At 42.4% G+C, this 16,675-nt stretch overlaps 1 protein-coding gene across 4 annotated transcripts in view; it reads right to left on the reverse strand.

Moving 5' to 3' along the window:
- Positions 1-16,675, reverse strand: part of dmgdh (dimethylglycine dehydrogenase) — a 158,273-nt gene that overhangs the window by 90,836 nt on the left and 50,762 nt on the right. For all 4 annotated transcript variants that reach the window (XM_069938244.1, XM_069938255.1, XM_069938264.1 and 1 more), the window contains exons 7-8: positions 14,982-15,180; positions 7,053-7,222 (exon numbers count right to left, since the gene is read on the reverse strand). In XM_069938244.1, the coding sequence (XP_069794345.1) occupies positions 7,053-7,222; positions 14,982-15,180 (369 nt within the window). The remainder of the gene's footprint in view (positions 1-7,052; positions 7,223-14,981; positions 15,181-16,675) is intronic.

Here is a 16,675-nt window from a genome sequence, read left to right on the forward strand (position 1 = left end):
GCACTCATGAAGAAGGCTTGCCAGAGGTTGTACTCCGTGAAGATTTGAGATTTGGTATTTCACCAAAGACTCTCGCAAATTTCTACTGGTGTACTGTGTAAAGCTTTCTGACTGGTTACATCACTGTCTAGTATGGAGGTGCCAATGCACAGGACAGGAAAAGACTACAGAGAGTTGTGAACTTGGCCAGCGCCATCATGGGCATCAGTCTTCACTCCACTGATACTATCTACAAGAGGTGGTGTCTCAAAAAAGCAGCCTCTATTCTCAAGCTACCATCCTCGCTGCCCAGGCCATGACCTTTTCACACTGCGACCATCAGGAAGGAAGTATTGGAGCCTGAAGATGAACATCCAGTGGTTAAAAAAAAACAGCTCTTCCTCTTTGCTAATATATTTCTGAATGGACAATGAACCACAGACACTATCTCACTTTCTCTTCTCTTGAACTAATTATTTAAAAGAAAACAATTTATAGAAATATTTGCACCTGTGATGGTGCCGCAAAGCAACAAATTTCATGACTTGTTCATGACAATAAAATCTGATGTTGATTCAAAGCCACGTCCCAGCGACACTGGACCCATTTCAACTAAAACCACTTCACTGACAATACTATAACTTTGTCTCACCTCTCCATCTGGACCCACCTGGAGAACGACACCTCATATACCAGTTCATTGACTTCATTTCACCATTTAATATAGGAAATGCATAAATAGGTAATTGGTTAGAGAATCAAAGAGCACAAGCAAACAGAGACCAAGATTAAATATGCATATACAGTGAATGTGTCAGGGCAGAATGAGAATGTGATTAACATAGTATGCCGAATTAATGGCTTTATAAACAGAAGTAAAGAGCACAAGATCAAGTCTATCAATTTACCCATTTACAAACTAATTGTGAATAAGTAGGCAAAAGAAACCAATTATAATTATTTGACTTACTTCGTCATGCACTGTTCAAAAAAAATGGCAGTGCTGCCAGAGCTGCTGTAATGGCAGTGCTGCCAGAGGAGCTGTAATGGCAGTGCTGCCAGAGCTGCTGTAATGGCAGTGCTGCCAGAGCTGCTGTAATGGCAGTGCTGCCAGAGGTGCTGTAATGGCAGTGCTGCCAGAGCTGCTGTAATGGCAGTGCTGCCAGAGCTGCTGTAATGGCAGTGCTGCCAGAGCTGCTGTAATGGCAGTGCTGCCAGAGGTGCTGTAATGGCAGTGCTGCCAGAGCTGCTGTAATGGCAGTGCTGCCAGAGCTGCTGTAATGGCAGTGCTGCCAGAGGTGCTGTAATGGCAGTGCTGCCAGAGCTGCTGTAATGGCAGTGCTGCCAGAGCTGCTGTAATGGTAGTGCTGCCAGAGGTGCTGTAATGGCAGTGCTGCCAGAGCTGCTGTAATGGCAGTGCTGCCAGAGCTGCTGTAATGGCAGTGCTGCCAGAGCTGCTGTAATGGCAGTGCTGCCAGAGGTGCTGTAATGGCAGTGCTGCCAGAGCTGCTGTAATGGCAGTGCTGCCAGAGGTGCTGTAATGGCAGTGCTGCCAGAGCTGCTGTAATGGCAGTGCTGCCAGAGATGCTGTAATGGCAGTGCTGCCAGAGGTGCTGTAATGGCAGTGCTGCCAGAGCTGCTGTAATGGCAGTGCTGCCAGAGCTGCTGTAATGGCAGTGCTGCCAGAGGTGCTGTAATGGCAGTGCTGCCAGAGCTGCTGTAATGGCAGTGCTGCCAGAGGTGCTGTAATGGCAGTGCTGCCAGAGCTGCTGTAATGGCAGTGCTGCCAGAGCTGCTGTAATGGCAGTGCTGCCAGAGCTGCTGTAATGGCAGTGCTGCCAGAGCTGCTGTAATGGCAGTGCTGCCAGAGGTGCTGTAATGGCAGTGCTGCCAGAGCTGCTGTAATGGCAGTGCTGCCAGAGGTGCTGTAATGGCAGTGCTGCCAGAGCTGCTGTAATGGCAGTGCTGCCAGAGGTGCTGTAATGGCAGTGCTGCCAGAGGTGCTGTAATGGCAGTGCTGCCAGAGGTGCTGTAATGGCAGTGCTGCCAGAGCTGCTGTAATGGCAGTGCTACTGCTGCAGCATTCCTGGGAGAGCCTAAAGTGGAGACATAGCACTGCCCTGAAGGGTTCAACCATTAGTTCCTAATGCTAATGGTTCCATCAGGTTTTAAAAGGCCTGTTAAAGGAGCTGACAGTGTTTAAGTAAAATCCTACAATCGCAAGGTCTGTGATCAAGATGCCGGTGCCTGTGCTCGGCAGCGGCCACGAGGGGTTGGATAGTCTGCAGTGATCACTGCAGGTTACCAAAACGGGGAGAGCACCCACTGTTGAGTTGGAGAAGCAGAGGAGATGACCATACAGGACAGTGACCATGGCAGCAGACCAGGGAGGAGCTCAGCAGCTGAAGGACCCACACAGGTTGCGGGCAATTTATGGCCGGTGGTCTCACGTGGGCTGCGGGCTCCTGAAGACTGGCTCCTGATCATGTCGGCAGTTTTGATCTGGAGCTTGGGTTGCCACTGAGTCTGTGCAGCTGCAGAGGCTGCGGGAGGGCTAGAGACAAATCCTTCTGCTTCTCTTTCTCCTATTGTTAGGGGACCTGGGTACATGGCATCTTTTTAACAAAAGTTAAATTATATTATGTATGTTACATTTTTAATGTATTATTACAATGATAAAAGGAACCATGAAATTAATTTATTAGAGAAGCATCATGTTACAATTCATGTATAACAAGAAGGCATTCACAAGTAATGGTGCACAGCTAGACCCTACAAATATTCGTATTATTGACCAAACTAAATGCATTGATGATGATTGGGGGAATAAACTTTGGATTTCTATAGTCTTTAATGGTGACTTTTAATAATTAAATGCAAACAGTGTTGAAAAGTGAATAAGATTACCATTCAGAAAGAGTGAAGTGAGAATTAAGATCAAATGCCATAGTGCAAGACAAATGGAAAATTGACTGGAAATGGAAGTCAATGAGAAGGGAATTGAGCAATGCTACATGTTTGGCATCCTCCAAAGAACAAGATGAAGATTTTTACTGTAAAATGTTAAATGATAGCAACTTTATCAGAAGTAAATCATGAAAATCTAGAGATATCGTGGTTGAAGTAAAAACACAAAATGCTGGAGAAAATCAGAGAGCTGTTGGTTGGAGATGAAAAAATTGGAACTTTAAAGAGTCAATTCTTTAATGGGGAGAACAGTGAGAATTGTGTATATTCACAATTAGTCAGTGATATTGAATATTTCAAGACTAATTAATTGGCCATGCTTCTCAATGCTACTGATTTTGGCAGGACAGAAATAGCCAGTTAATAATTAATTGTAAATAAAAGTACAAATCATGAAGAACTCTGTTAAAAACTTGATCCTAAAATCCAGTTTTGCTTATGAATATCACTGACAGGATTAAGATTTATCTGTATTACAGCCTTTAGCAAATTGACAGTAAGGAGTCTTCTGAAGCTTCTATGTAATATTCCTCTCTTGTTAGTCACTTAGACTTGCCTACAACATGCTAACTGGCCCTTTCGGCCCACGAGCCCGTGCTGGCCATTTACACCCACAAATGATTTTGAAGGATGAGAGAAAACCAGAGCACCCAGAGGAAATCCACGCAGACATGGGGAGACGATACAGACTCCTTTCAGACAGCACTGGATTTGAATTTGGGTCGCTAGTGGCTATCAGTTATGCTAACAGTAACGCTCTCATTGTTGAGTGCATAATTCAAGGATTTTGAATCCGCAATATTTCTGTTAGTTTAGTATATGTGACCACAGAGTCAAATGCTTAATGCATTGAAAAAGATTCAGAAAATTGTTGCCATGCAGTGTTTTGCTTGGAGTTATTTCCCTCGTACTACATCAGTGGGGTGGGGTGTGGGGGAGGTGGGGGGGAAGGGGAGGTAGAGGCGATTGTTAAATCTGTTGAGTTGATTACTAGGTTGATTTGAGTCAAGCTGAGTATTTTGAACATTCAGGAAAATAGAAACCATTCCAACACTCACCTGATTTGTAATTTATTGACGTGAATAGGCTTTGGCCAATTTCATTCTCACTTATTTCTTCCATAAAGATTTATGAACTAGTTACCGTATATTTCAGTGTACAAGTCGAGTCTTGAAACCCTTTAAAAAAATCTCTCAAAAAATGGGGGTCGACTTATACGCCAGATATATTTTTGAGACCTTAAATTCGACTGATAAAAACCACTGGCCACAAATTCGGCATACAAGTCAACCCTTGAAAACTGATTTGGCGTACAAGTCAACCATTTTTAAAAAAAAAACAACTGCTGCAAGAAATTTTCATTGGAAAAAAAAACATTTAGAACCCTTCAAAAATCACTCTCGCACTCATTGTCTGAGGCAAAGATGGCAGCAAGCACATCCATACTCTCACTGTTTCAGCAGTCATCATACGGGTCCCCGTCTGTATCTGATGAGGCGGCTTCAGCATCGTCGTCAGTGTCCCACAATAAATCATCTTCCATACCATTAATTGCACAAGAGACACCGCAATTTTTAAATGATTTTATCGCAGTCTCTTCTTTCACTTTGCCCCATGAATTGAGCACACAATCACACAGCACATCAAGCGATGCAACACGCATTGACCTGCCCTTTGTGAACGATTTTTCTGCACTCATCATCCATGTATTCCATTCTTCACGTACATGGTCTTCGAATGGCTTGATCAAAGCAGATATCGAGAAGTTCCAATAGGGATGTCAGGCCACCTGGGATAACCGCCATGTAAGTATTTTTAGTGCGAATCTACTTTTAGTGTTCTCAGTTAAGTGGCTATGAAAAATATCCCAAACCAGCAAACTCCGTTCCTTGTCCAAACCACCTGGCCGCCTGTTCCACACATTGTCTATCCATATTTTTGCACCATTTCCAACCATCCATCCTTTTCATGAAAATGTACAAAAATACCTGCAGGGAATTTTATTTTAGGTTTAAGTTTGCACTGGAAGACTATCTTGGGTCTTAACTTCGTCCCATCAGCCATGCGCAATAATACCACTGAAAACCTAGTCCTTTCATGGCCTGTAGTTATAGTTTGCACAGTTTTTACACCTTTCCATTCCACTGTTCTATTGCCTCATGTCGAATTTCATGGGGGGGTTCGTCCATGTTTCCAATTTCTGCCAGTTAAGTATAATAAACTGATTAAAATTAACAACTTTATGATTTTAAAAAACCACACAAATGCTGCAGAAAGTCAGTAGGTCAAACAGTGAAGCAAAGGTGAAGATACATCACCAATGTTTCGGGCTTGAGCCCTTCATCATTTGTGTGTTTTTTCACTTAACCACGGTGTCAACAGAATCCTGTGTTTTATGATCAAGATCTTTTGGTGGTTTCTGAGCAATTTTTGTTTTTTGTCATAATACCAGGTTCATGAAACGGTTGCACCAGCCTAATATAGCCTCAAAATCTGTGTTCTGAGTGCAACTTTGCCCACTTCAGTGTAAATGCTTTTATTTCACGTGACTGTGTAGCAACCTTGATTCTGTTCATGTACACATTCTGCCACGTGATTTTCCAACTCTGTCCAACAGGTGATTCCTCTTCTTATCGAGCATTGCCATTTTTGTTTTTTTCTTAAAGTCTCTTCTTTTTTCCTCCAATCTCTAACCAACTTCTCACATACATCAATTTTCTCGCAGCAGCTCAAGTGTTGGTTTTCTTGGCCATTTCTATCACTTTTAACTTAAAACTCACCTCATACTTTTGTCATTTTGCTGAAGCCTCTGTAATAACAACCACCTTCAACCAATGCCTAACAGTTCAGATATCGCAATTTTGGGGGGCTTGACTTATACGCCCGATATATGATAAAATCATTAAAATGTGGCTGAAAAAGGGGACTCGACTTATCTGCTGATTGACTTATATGCCGAAAAATACAGTGAATATTATTTTACAACAATTTGATTGCACTCTTATTTCATATTAATTGAATTTAAATCTTCCATTTGTTGTCGTGGGATAGATGTGGGCTCTGGATCAGGGTCCAGAAAGATTATTAGTCCAATAGCATTACCATGATGCAAACATGCCCTGTCATAATTTTTTTTTCCACCAAATAAATCTACAAAATCTTCCAAATTATCTCACAACAAATCCACACATATTTGAATCTTTTAAAGGGGGTAACATCAATCTTCCTTAAGATTTGTATCATTGATAGGAATTTAAGTAAAATCTTATATTAAAATAATTTTATTTCAGATGAGGAAATATTATTTGGAATTCTACATCCAAAATTGACAACATCCCCCAAATGACTATCCTACACCTAAGGCTAGACAGTCACTGAAGACTGTAAAAATGAAGCTAATCTCATCCTCATTGCGTCCTCACAAATGCAATTTTTAATAGGAGCCTATGAATATGGATTTAAGATGTTTTTCCCCCAGACTCAGGTAGACAAGTGTTTATTGGTCATTCAAAGGTTAAAAACCTCAGTATCAAGATGAGAACATACTGGTATCAAATTTAACAAATGAGCCAAGCCTAACCTAATAAGATTAATAAGGAACCTACTTTTGCATATACAGTACTCAAGAGCCCATTTAAATAATGGTGCAGAGTGAAAATCTGCATTCAGTTGGGCTTTTCAGACTCAATCTTTACACTTCTATTTTAATTAGGAAATGTGACCAAAGCAGATGTAACTTAAGTAACCATTTCACATTTATTCCTCTCTAACATTTACACTATTGACTAAATGTATTGACTGCGGGGGCTACTTTTACTGGGCCACTGTCAATGTATTGATTTGCCTGTTTAAGTTAAAATATTGCCATTGTCTTAATTAATCTTTTTATGTGTTGTTTGCTTACTGTGGTGGCTGTGAATTTTTTAATTAAACATAATATGCAGACATAACTACATTTTACTACTTCCATGGATAGTACACTAAGTGTTTAGACATATCTCAAAACGTGCAACAATAAGCATTGTCGATTTAAATGATCTTGGATCGTTGAATCAGAAATGGTCAAAGGTAAATTTGATTCTATAGATGTATCCAATGTCTCTTACCAATGTTGTTGAATCCATAAGATTCTCTTGCTTTATTTTCTGCATATTTGATCGTTGTCCATTTTCCAAATCGATTGGGATCAAGTTCTATCAGGTCATAATCAGGTTCCCCATCCATGATCCAGTCACTAAGATACTTTCCAATGCCACCTGCATGAATTATTCCGTACCTGAAAATGCAAAATAGCTTTTAATTGAGAGGTAATCAATTATAAATTTCAGTTAACGGTTTGCCAGAGTTTTTAATATAGGCCTAGCTACTTTAAAACTTTTCAGTTTAGGAGTCTTCCGATGTATGTCCAATTCCATTGGCAAGTATCTGTACATTTCAAATTTGGTTAAAATATTTCATCAGTCCCAAACTGTAATCAGCTACCATCAGGCATGTGTGAGTGTCTCATAGAACTTTCTACTGTGGTCATTGTGCTGTGCACCGAATGAAAGAAAAACCACACAAAAGCTGTGAGTGAACGGAACCAACCAACCAAATGACTTTACTGGAACCCTCCCAGACCTTCCTTATCAGCACCACTCCCATGATCCTTTTTGGCCACCCCCACCGGACCATTGTGATATCAGCCCTGCATTTCAGTGACCCGGTTCACTTGTGGATCAGTGCAGCTCACTACAAGACCCCCCCCCCCGAGCCAGTGTTCGGAGGTGCCGAGTCCACAGTTCATAAGCAGATCATACACTTGGGAGGCCGACCTCTCTGCCACAGGCTGGAACAGTTACTGATTGGTCAAGGTCAAGGTGTGCCAGTTTGAGGCAGTCGACCATGAACATTTCCTGCCTACCCCTAATGTCCAAAAGGCACATAGTCCCGTTGTGTCATAACACCTTGTATGGACCCTCATATGTGCGTTGAAGGGGCGTCTGGTGCGCACCTCTCCTTATGAAGACATATTCGCAGTCTTCAAGATCCTTCAGAATGTAGGATGAAGCTAGATCATGGCGTGAGGTTGGTATGGAGGTCAAGGTACCCACCTTCTCATGAAGTCGTGTTAGCAGTGCCATAGGTCTTTCCTCCTGGCCATGAGCCGCTGGCACAAATTCTCCCAGGACTGCCAGCCAGGCCCCATAGATAAGCTCAGTGGAGGATGTGGCCAAATCCTCCTTCGGCACTGAGCTGGTAGGCCGTGGTGTGATGCAACTGCGTCCCTAGGAGCTGTGCCAGTGCTGGTCATAGGACGGACATGAATTGTGTCCCCTGTCTGATGTGATATTGGAAGGAAGGCCGAAACAGACTAACTAGTTGGCGATGAGGGCCCTGGCGCAGAATGTTGTGTAAGTGTCAGAGAGCAGGACAACTTCTGGCCATCTAGTGAACCTGTCCACCATCGTGCACAGGTAGGTGGCACCCCTGGAAACCAGCAGCTGCATGTGAATGTGCTCAAATCATCTGTGTGTTGGCGGGAAGGAGTGAAAAGGAGCATTCACATGCCCCTGCACCTTGGAAGTCTGACAGTTCAGACAAGTTCTGGCCCAGTGGCCGACTAGCTTACGCAGGCCATACCACATGAATCTGTCGGCAACCAGTTGAGTTGTCAACTGGATGGATGGGTGGGCCAACCCATGAGGTGTGTCGAAGACACGATGCCTCTATGCGACGGGAATGATGGGCCTAGGTCGGCCGGTGGACATGTCAAAGAGAAGTGTGGCTTTGGATGGCCTGAAATTCACGTCTTCCAGGTGTAGCCCTGAGTCTGCAGTGCACTAGGCTGGTATCTCGCCATCCTGCCACTGGGCTGGTACAAACATTGTATAGTCGATTCTGAGGGACAGGGAATGCACAGACAGGATGGATGTACAGGACAGAGCATCAGCCACGAGGTTGTTCTTGACATAAATGTGCTTGATAGCCGTTGAGTACTCTGAGATACAAGAGAGGTGACGCTGCTCCCTTGTTGACTATGGGTCCGACTTCTTGGTGAAGCCAAAAGTGAGGGGCTTATGATTGATGAAGTCCGTGAAATTTTGTGTTTAGAGGAAATAGCAGAAATGGCGTACAGTGAGATAGGGGGCTAGCAACTCTTTGTCAAACGCACTATACTTCTGCTCTGGTGCGGGGGGGAGGGGTGTCCACAGGTATCTGCTGAAGAAAGTGAGCAGTTTCCAAGGTCCATCAATCAGCTGCTCCAGGACGCCACCAATGGCTGAATTGGATGCATCAACTGTGAAGGGGGTTGGCACATCAATGCATGGATCCACTAGAAGGGTGGAGTTAGCCAGTGCATCTTTGGCTTGGTCGAAAGCTGTCAAAGACTCTGCGTCCCAACTGAGTTCTTTGATCTGACCGGAGAGCAGCTTGAAGAGAGGTCACATGGTTCTGGCAGCTAACGGCAGGAACCGATGGTAGAAGTTGACCATCCCAACGAAATCCTGCAAACCTTTGACCATAGTTGAGTTGGAAAACATACAAATGACCTCAACCTTTGACAGAAGAAGGACTGTCCCGTGTCGATTGATGCGGTGTCCAAAGAAATCGATGGCTGTCAGGCTGAACTGACATTTCGCTGGGTTGATGGCTATGCGTAGTCACTCAACCGCTGGCAGAGCAGCTCCAGGTGTGTTAGCTGCTCCCGTAGTGAAAGACTGGAGATGAAGATGTTGTCTAGGTAGATAAAAACGAAATCTAGGCCACCCTCCACCAAGTCCAGGAGTCTCTGGAAAGTCTGAACTGCGTTTTTGAGACTGAATGGTACAGGGAGGAACTTGAAAAGGCCGAACAAAGTCATGAGGGCTGTCGTTGTAAATTTTCTGGGTTGCACGGACATCTGGTGGTACCCCCGGACAAGATCAATTTTTGAGAAGATAATCGCTCCATGTAGATTGGCGGTGAAGTCCTGGATGTGGGGAAAGGATACTGGTCAGCTGTCATGCCGTTGTTGAGCTGGCAGTAGTCCCTACGAGGTCTCTATCTCTTAGAAGACTTTGGCACCATGTGTAGAGGAGAGGCCCATGGGTTGTCTGAGCTCCGAACAATTCCCACCTCCTCTATCTTCCTGAATTCTTCCTTGGTGAGCTGCAGGTTGTCAGAAGGAAGTCTGCATGTCCAGGCATGGGGATGTGAACCTGGACGCCATGTTTCGGGACCCTGGTGGAGAACTGTGGCATTATAATGGCAGGAAATCCTCCCAGGATTCTGGAAAACTCATTGCCTGATAAAGTTACTGAATCGAGATGGAGGGCCAGGAACTTGGCTTCTCGCAGGGTGATGGTCTGGAAGGTCCTAGAATTGACAAAATGGCATCCTTTCAGGTCCACCAGAAGGCAGTGGACTCGAAGAAAGACTGTGCCCAGTAGGGGCTGAGGCATGTCAGTCAAAGTGAAGGTCCAGGTAAAATGCCATAAGTCAAATTTGAATGGGATTATGCATATGCTGCTTTTGTTGGCAGCAGTGAGGGATGGTTGCGACTTCCCGGCGCAGGCATCTCAGTTCTGTTGCCAGCCTCCTTGGTGGATTGGGAGAGAGACGAGTTGCTGGGCGTGACGCAGCAACTAGAACAATGGACGCCCTGTTATATTGCTTGGCATGCCACAGGATATCCACACGGGCTGCTAACTTGCGCGGGTCACTGAAGTCATCCTCCACGAGGAGTAGGCAGATGCCTTCCAGCATCTGTTGGAGGAATATCGGCTCAAACAGTAAGCAGGGCCTGTGGCCATCCATTAACGTGAGCATATCATTCATAATGGCGGATGGCATGTGATTTCCCAGGATGTCCATGCGGAGCAGCATGCTGCTCGTTTGCGGAGGGAAAGGCCGAAGGTGTTGATAAGGAGCATCTTAACTGCCTCATACCTGTCAGCAGCTGATGTAAGAAGTCGATGATTCATCTGGCAGTCTCCTGGTAAAGCAAACTGACCATGTAGTAATATCTTGTGGAGTATACGATGATCTGCCTGACCTGAAACTGGACCCCAGCCTGTTCAAACTAGACTAGCGGCTGTGAGGTCCAAAAGGACGGCAGCTCCAGCGAAACTGTGCTCTGTGTGCTCGTGTCACTCATCGTGGGGTCCAAAATGCCATTTTGGACTGTCAGGGTCACCACTGTGGTCGGTGTGGTGTGCAACGAATTAAAGAAAAAACCATACAGAAGCTATAAGTGAGTTGAACCAACCAACTAACTTTAGTGGAACTCTCCCAGAGCTTATCAGCACCATTCCCATGATCCTTTTTGAACCCTCCCACCAGGACCATTGTGATTTCAGCCCAGTGCAAGCCTGCATCTCCATGACCCGGTTCACTTGTGGATTAGTGCAGCTCGCTACACTTCCAAATATTATTTCCAGTAAGGAAATACATGACCCACTGTTGGCCTATGCTCATGTAAGGAAACACTGGTAGAAATCTGTGGCATATATAACTTGTCCTTATATGATGTCTATTTAGCTCAGAAAACAGTAGTAAATAAAGGTGATTGACCCTATAAGATTATGTGAGAATATTGCTCCTCAGTAGAGCAGTCCTATCAGGAGATGACAGAATTTCCAGTTCATTTCACAGTCATGCAAACCAGGGGTTCAGTTACCTCCTCCTAGATGGGAATGGGAATTTCTTTCCCCACCTTGAGAAATGATCTTCCTAATCCAGATGCCCTACAAAAAAAGGTAAAAGAAAATCTTGAAAGAGTCACAGTTGCTCCCCTCGTCTGGGCAACAAAGTCATCCCAACCATTGCAGCATTTCATCCAACAATCCAATTCATGACCACTTTCTTTCTTCAGGAAGCTGTCATGTCTTATTTTGTTTTCAATAGAAGTTACTAAGATGACAGAAATAGGTACAAACTAAGCAGAGAATTCTTATCCCTAAGAGTATTCAGATTTAAGATTTATTGTTAGAGTACATACATGACAACATATACAACCTTGAGATTCCTTTTTTTCCTGCAGGCATAACAAATTATCACTAACTGGTAGAGCAAAAAATAAACTGTACACAGCGTAAAACATGTAAACAAACAAATAACTGTAAAATTCAGAGAAAAAAAAGAAAATTATTAAAGAACACAAGAAAGAGACCTTAAATGAGTCTCTGAGTTTGTCGTTAACTCTGACAGTGGAAGGAGGGTAGCAGCTGTTTCTGAACCTGATGGTGAGTGTCACGTGGGACCTATACCTCTTTCCTGATGGGTCTTTGATTATTGCTGCTGCTCTCCTACAGCAGCGCTTCCTGTTGATGTGCTCACTAGTGGGGAGGGTTTTTTCTGTGATGTCCTGGGCTTTTGGAGGGCTTTATGCTCAGATGTGTTGGGGTTTCCATACCAGGCCATGATGCAGCCGGTCAGCACACTTTCCACCACACCTCTGTTGAAATTTTCCAGGGTTTCTGAGGCTATACCAAACCTCCGCAAACTCCTGAGGAAGTAGAGGTGCTGATGTGCTTTCTTCACGATGCCATTCGTGTGTTGGGTCCAGGAAAGATCCTCCAAGATAGAGACTCCCAAGAGCTTAAATTTGATCACCTCTCCACCTCTTATCCCCCAGCGATCACTGGATTGTATATCTCTAGCTTTCCTTTCCTTAAGTCAACAATCAGCTCCTTAGTTTTGATGACAGTGAGTGCAAGGTTGTTGTTGGTGCACCATTCAGCCAAGTTTTCAATCTCCATCCTGTACACTGACTCATCCCTATCCTTTATACAACCCACTACTATAGTATTGCTGGCATGGTCCATTTTGGGCAAATGTTGGTTATGTTACAATAATCAGTAGCATTTGCATCAACATTTTATCAAATATTCGGCTGCTCACAGAATGTTTCAAGGTTCTGAGTATCTGCTACATAATGAGGAATCAAAACACAATCACCAAAAATACGTAATATATTGCCTTTAGGGAGAAGATAAGCATATCTTTCAGAGCCCAGGGTCCATCAGGTAATGATAGATTTGTATCAGTTAAAAACTCGGTTTTAGATTTGGTTTGAACTGATCAGGTCATTATTCCAGAGAACAGCTAATAATTAATTAACTGATCAATCTGGATTATTATTTGGACCTGGAAGAGAGTAAACCTGGCACTAGAAGTTTTTAATTCTTTAGGCTCACCTTGAAAGACAATTCCCAACGCTAATCCTTGCTTAACAAATAGGAAAACTTCAATAGGAGAAATGTGTCAGTAAATCATATCGACTCTGTTGATTAAAATCAAGCAGCGTCTCTTTGCATATTTGAGCACATAAACCTTGACCATTATTCACTCATAAAGAAGGTCTTTAGACTTTATTTAGAGTCTTGCATGCTAGTGTAGAAGGAGAAGCACTCCACAAAATAATTTTATTGATAACATACTTTGGAGAACCTTAACTATTATGATCTATCTGTATTCATAGCAAATATGTGGATAACAAAAAAGAAAATGTTCATTTCCATTTTAAGTGTGTAAAATGACTACCCACCCATATTATCTGGAAGCCTTTGCCTTACATTCATTATCTTGTGAGAAGTGTTCAATATAGTATCATTATTTGTTTCATTGATGCCTATGCTATCTTGTTTGCTTAAACACTTTCCACTTTATTTATTATCAGGGATAATGTCATTACATTGCCACCCTTTAAAATTTTCCACCAAAGATATTGATACACCTATAATCAAGTCGTGAAACTCAAGGATTAATAATCTTAACTATTTCTTAATATCATATGGATTTCCAGAAGATATTTGACAAAGACTGATAGATCCAATACTACATACGGCTAAGAACTCATTTTAGGTCATGATATAGGCATCTCCTTTAAGCGTTAGCAGTTCCAAATAAAATCTTATGCACTGGTCACTCCCATGTCTCTAAATATGGGGTTAATTATCAAAAAGGAATGGTCCAATCTCCATGGAGGCCTGAGCCCAGCAACATATCCAAAGCAATTAGAAAATCATCTGTGGGTTGTGAGTAAGCATTGATCTCTAAAGGCCTGCAGTTTCTGAACAGCACTTCAGTTGTTTGAATGATATTGAAAGGGAATATTACATTGGAAAAGAACATGGTATTGACTTCACCCTCGACACTCTGTCTTTATTCAAGCCTTTGACACTGATCCGGAAAATCACCTGGTGAAGAACAAGCAACCAGAAATCTTTTCACTGATTTTCACCACAACAAGTTGCAGGTCTCTCATGGGAGTCCAGGGATCAAGCATCTTCTTTGCTGAGTATTTTCAATCATATATAAGATTTGACATATATTCATTTCAAGCTCTTTAGAAGAGAGAAGCAACAGTGTCATAAATCAAGATAAATAAAAATATGCTTGACAGTATGATAAATATCTTCATTTTCAATCTTCATATTGCAAAACTTCCAGGATGCCTTATTTGACATCATGCCAACATCATTACATCATTTTGATGTAAAGCCTGCAGCTTTGCCGTCTTTTTCTGTCATTTTTCCCATAGTCTCATGGCATTCCAATGTTGGTAATGTAAGGTTCCTCTGAGAGTTCAAAATTTCAGTGTGACATGTATAAAATCTCTTCAAGAATATCATCTGTTGATTTAAATACCTTGTGGTTAATGTGTAGGGATGCTAAAACTGATTGTGTTTTGACAAGGATTTTAGATTCAGACAAGAGAGTAATTAGGCCCATGCATTAAATAAAACACATCTGAGGCCTCATGAATATATTTCCAATTACTCAATCACACCCAATCTGAAATCTCGAGAATTTTACAGAACACAAAAGTATTGGCTGTACAGGCCACTCTGTTTCTGCAGTCTGTGAACTATTCAGGCTCATGTTTCAGCTCTTTCTCCATAGCATTTACATTTTAAAGACCCAATTTGTTCCTTTCCCTTTAACTCAGCTCCTCACTGCATTCTTTCAATCTTATTTATAGCTTTCCTGTAGGTTGATGACCAAAACTGCACACAATATTCCAATGTCTTTTACATGATGACTGACAAGTAAAAGAAAAGGGTACCTACGCAAAGCCAATGGCCACCCAGTAGTTCCGAACACCTTGATGTGGTCCAACCATAGGAAGAATATCTGGTGTGTATGTGATAGGACCTGATATTATGTTAATTATGTCTGCTTTTTTCAAAACTGGGACCATATCCATAGCACATTCAACATTATCCATGATTCTATCCAAATCCGATTCAAAAAGTTCCTTCCCAAATCCTGGAAAAGGTCATAATGCAGAAACATCTGAGTATTTGTAGATTATGGCACATCTGCTATGTGACTAGCCTATAAATGGAATTCTGAATGCAGTTAGCATAGCACACAGAAAAAAAACGCAAAATGCTTTCATTTTGAATATACCCTTTCATATTGATGGGACCCCACAGCATTCAATCACCAAAATTGTATTCCAATATATATTTACTTCGAGATGCTGTTCAGGGCAAATGTCATGTTAAAAATGACAAATAGATTGGTTTGAATTAAGCCTCTGCTCAGAGTGACAGTGACAGTGGGAGCTAGATTGGATCAAGGTTGCCAGAGGGTGTCAGTTCAAGTATTGTTTGTAAGTTAGGATGGTCACTGAATTCAAACCAGGGTAAAGGAAATATGGCTGCTTTCGCTATGTTGTATATCAATGATTTGGATTATGGAAATGAAGTCTTTGTGCCCAAGATTGCAAATGATACGAAGGTAGATGGAGGAGCAAGTAGAAACAGGGAGGCTGCAGAAGGACCTACACCATTTGGGAAAATGTATTTCATTTGCCATTTCTCTGTCCAATGTTGAAAAGTGTATGTTCATGCATGTTTGTAGAAAAAAATAAATGGGCAGACTATTTTCCAAATGGGGAGAAAATTGAAAATACCCAGATGCAAAGGGACCTGGGTAAACTTTCAGGTTGAGTCACCAGTGAATAAGGCAAATGCAATGCTGCCAATTTATTTCAAGAAGAACAGAATATAAGAGCAGGGATGTGATGTTGAGGCTTTATAAGGTACTGATGAGACGTCACTTGGAGTATTGTGAGCAGTTTTGGGCTCCTCAGTTAAGAAAGGATGTGCGCATTGGAGAGGGTTCAGAGGAGGTTCACAAGGATAATTGGGGAATGAAAGGGTTATCATCTGAGGAGCATTTGGCAGTTCTTGGCTTGTACTCAGAGTTTAGGAGAATGAAGGGATATCTCATTGAAACATTTAGAATTTTGAAAGGCACAGAGTAGATATAGAAAGGTTGTTTCCAATGGTGGTATACACACAACTGAGTGTATAGTGTGCGTGCGTGTGTATAGACACAAACAGTATATGTATATAGAATCATTATATTATAACCATCTTACAACATTACTGTAAAAAAAGTAAAAATAATGGTGCACGAAAAGTAAGGCAATGTCTATGGTTCACTGATTATTCCAGAATCTGATAGCAGCTGGAAAGGCATAGAGTAGATATAGAAAGGTGGTTTCCAATGGTGGGAGAGACTAGGAGCAGAAGGCACAAATTTAGGATTGAAGGGCATCCACTTAGAACAGAGATGCATAGCAATTTCTTTTGCCATAGGGCGTAAATCTGAGGAATTTGTTGCCACAGGTGGTTGTGGAGGCTAGCTCATTGAGTGTACTTAACATCGATAGGTTTTTGATTAGCCAGGGCATCAAAGATATGGGAAGAAGGCTGAGCAGTGGGGAAACGTGACAAATGGATTAGCTCAT

This window comes from Narcine bancroftii, chromosome 1 (genome assembly GCF_036971445.1).
Source record: "Narcine bancroftii isolate sNarBan1 chromosome 1, sNarBan1.hap1, whole genome shotgun sequence".
Taxonomy (NCBI): Eukaryota; Metazoa; Chordata; class Chondrichthyes; order Torpediniformes; family Narcinidae; genus Narcine; species Narcine bancroftii.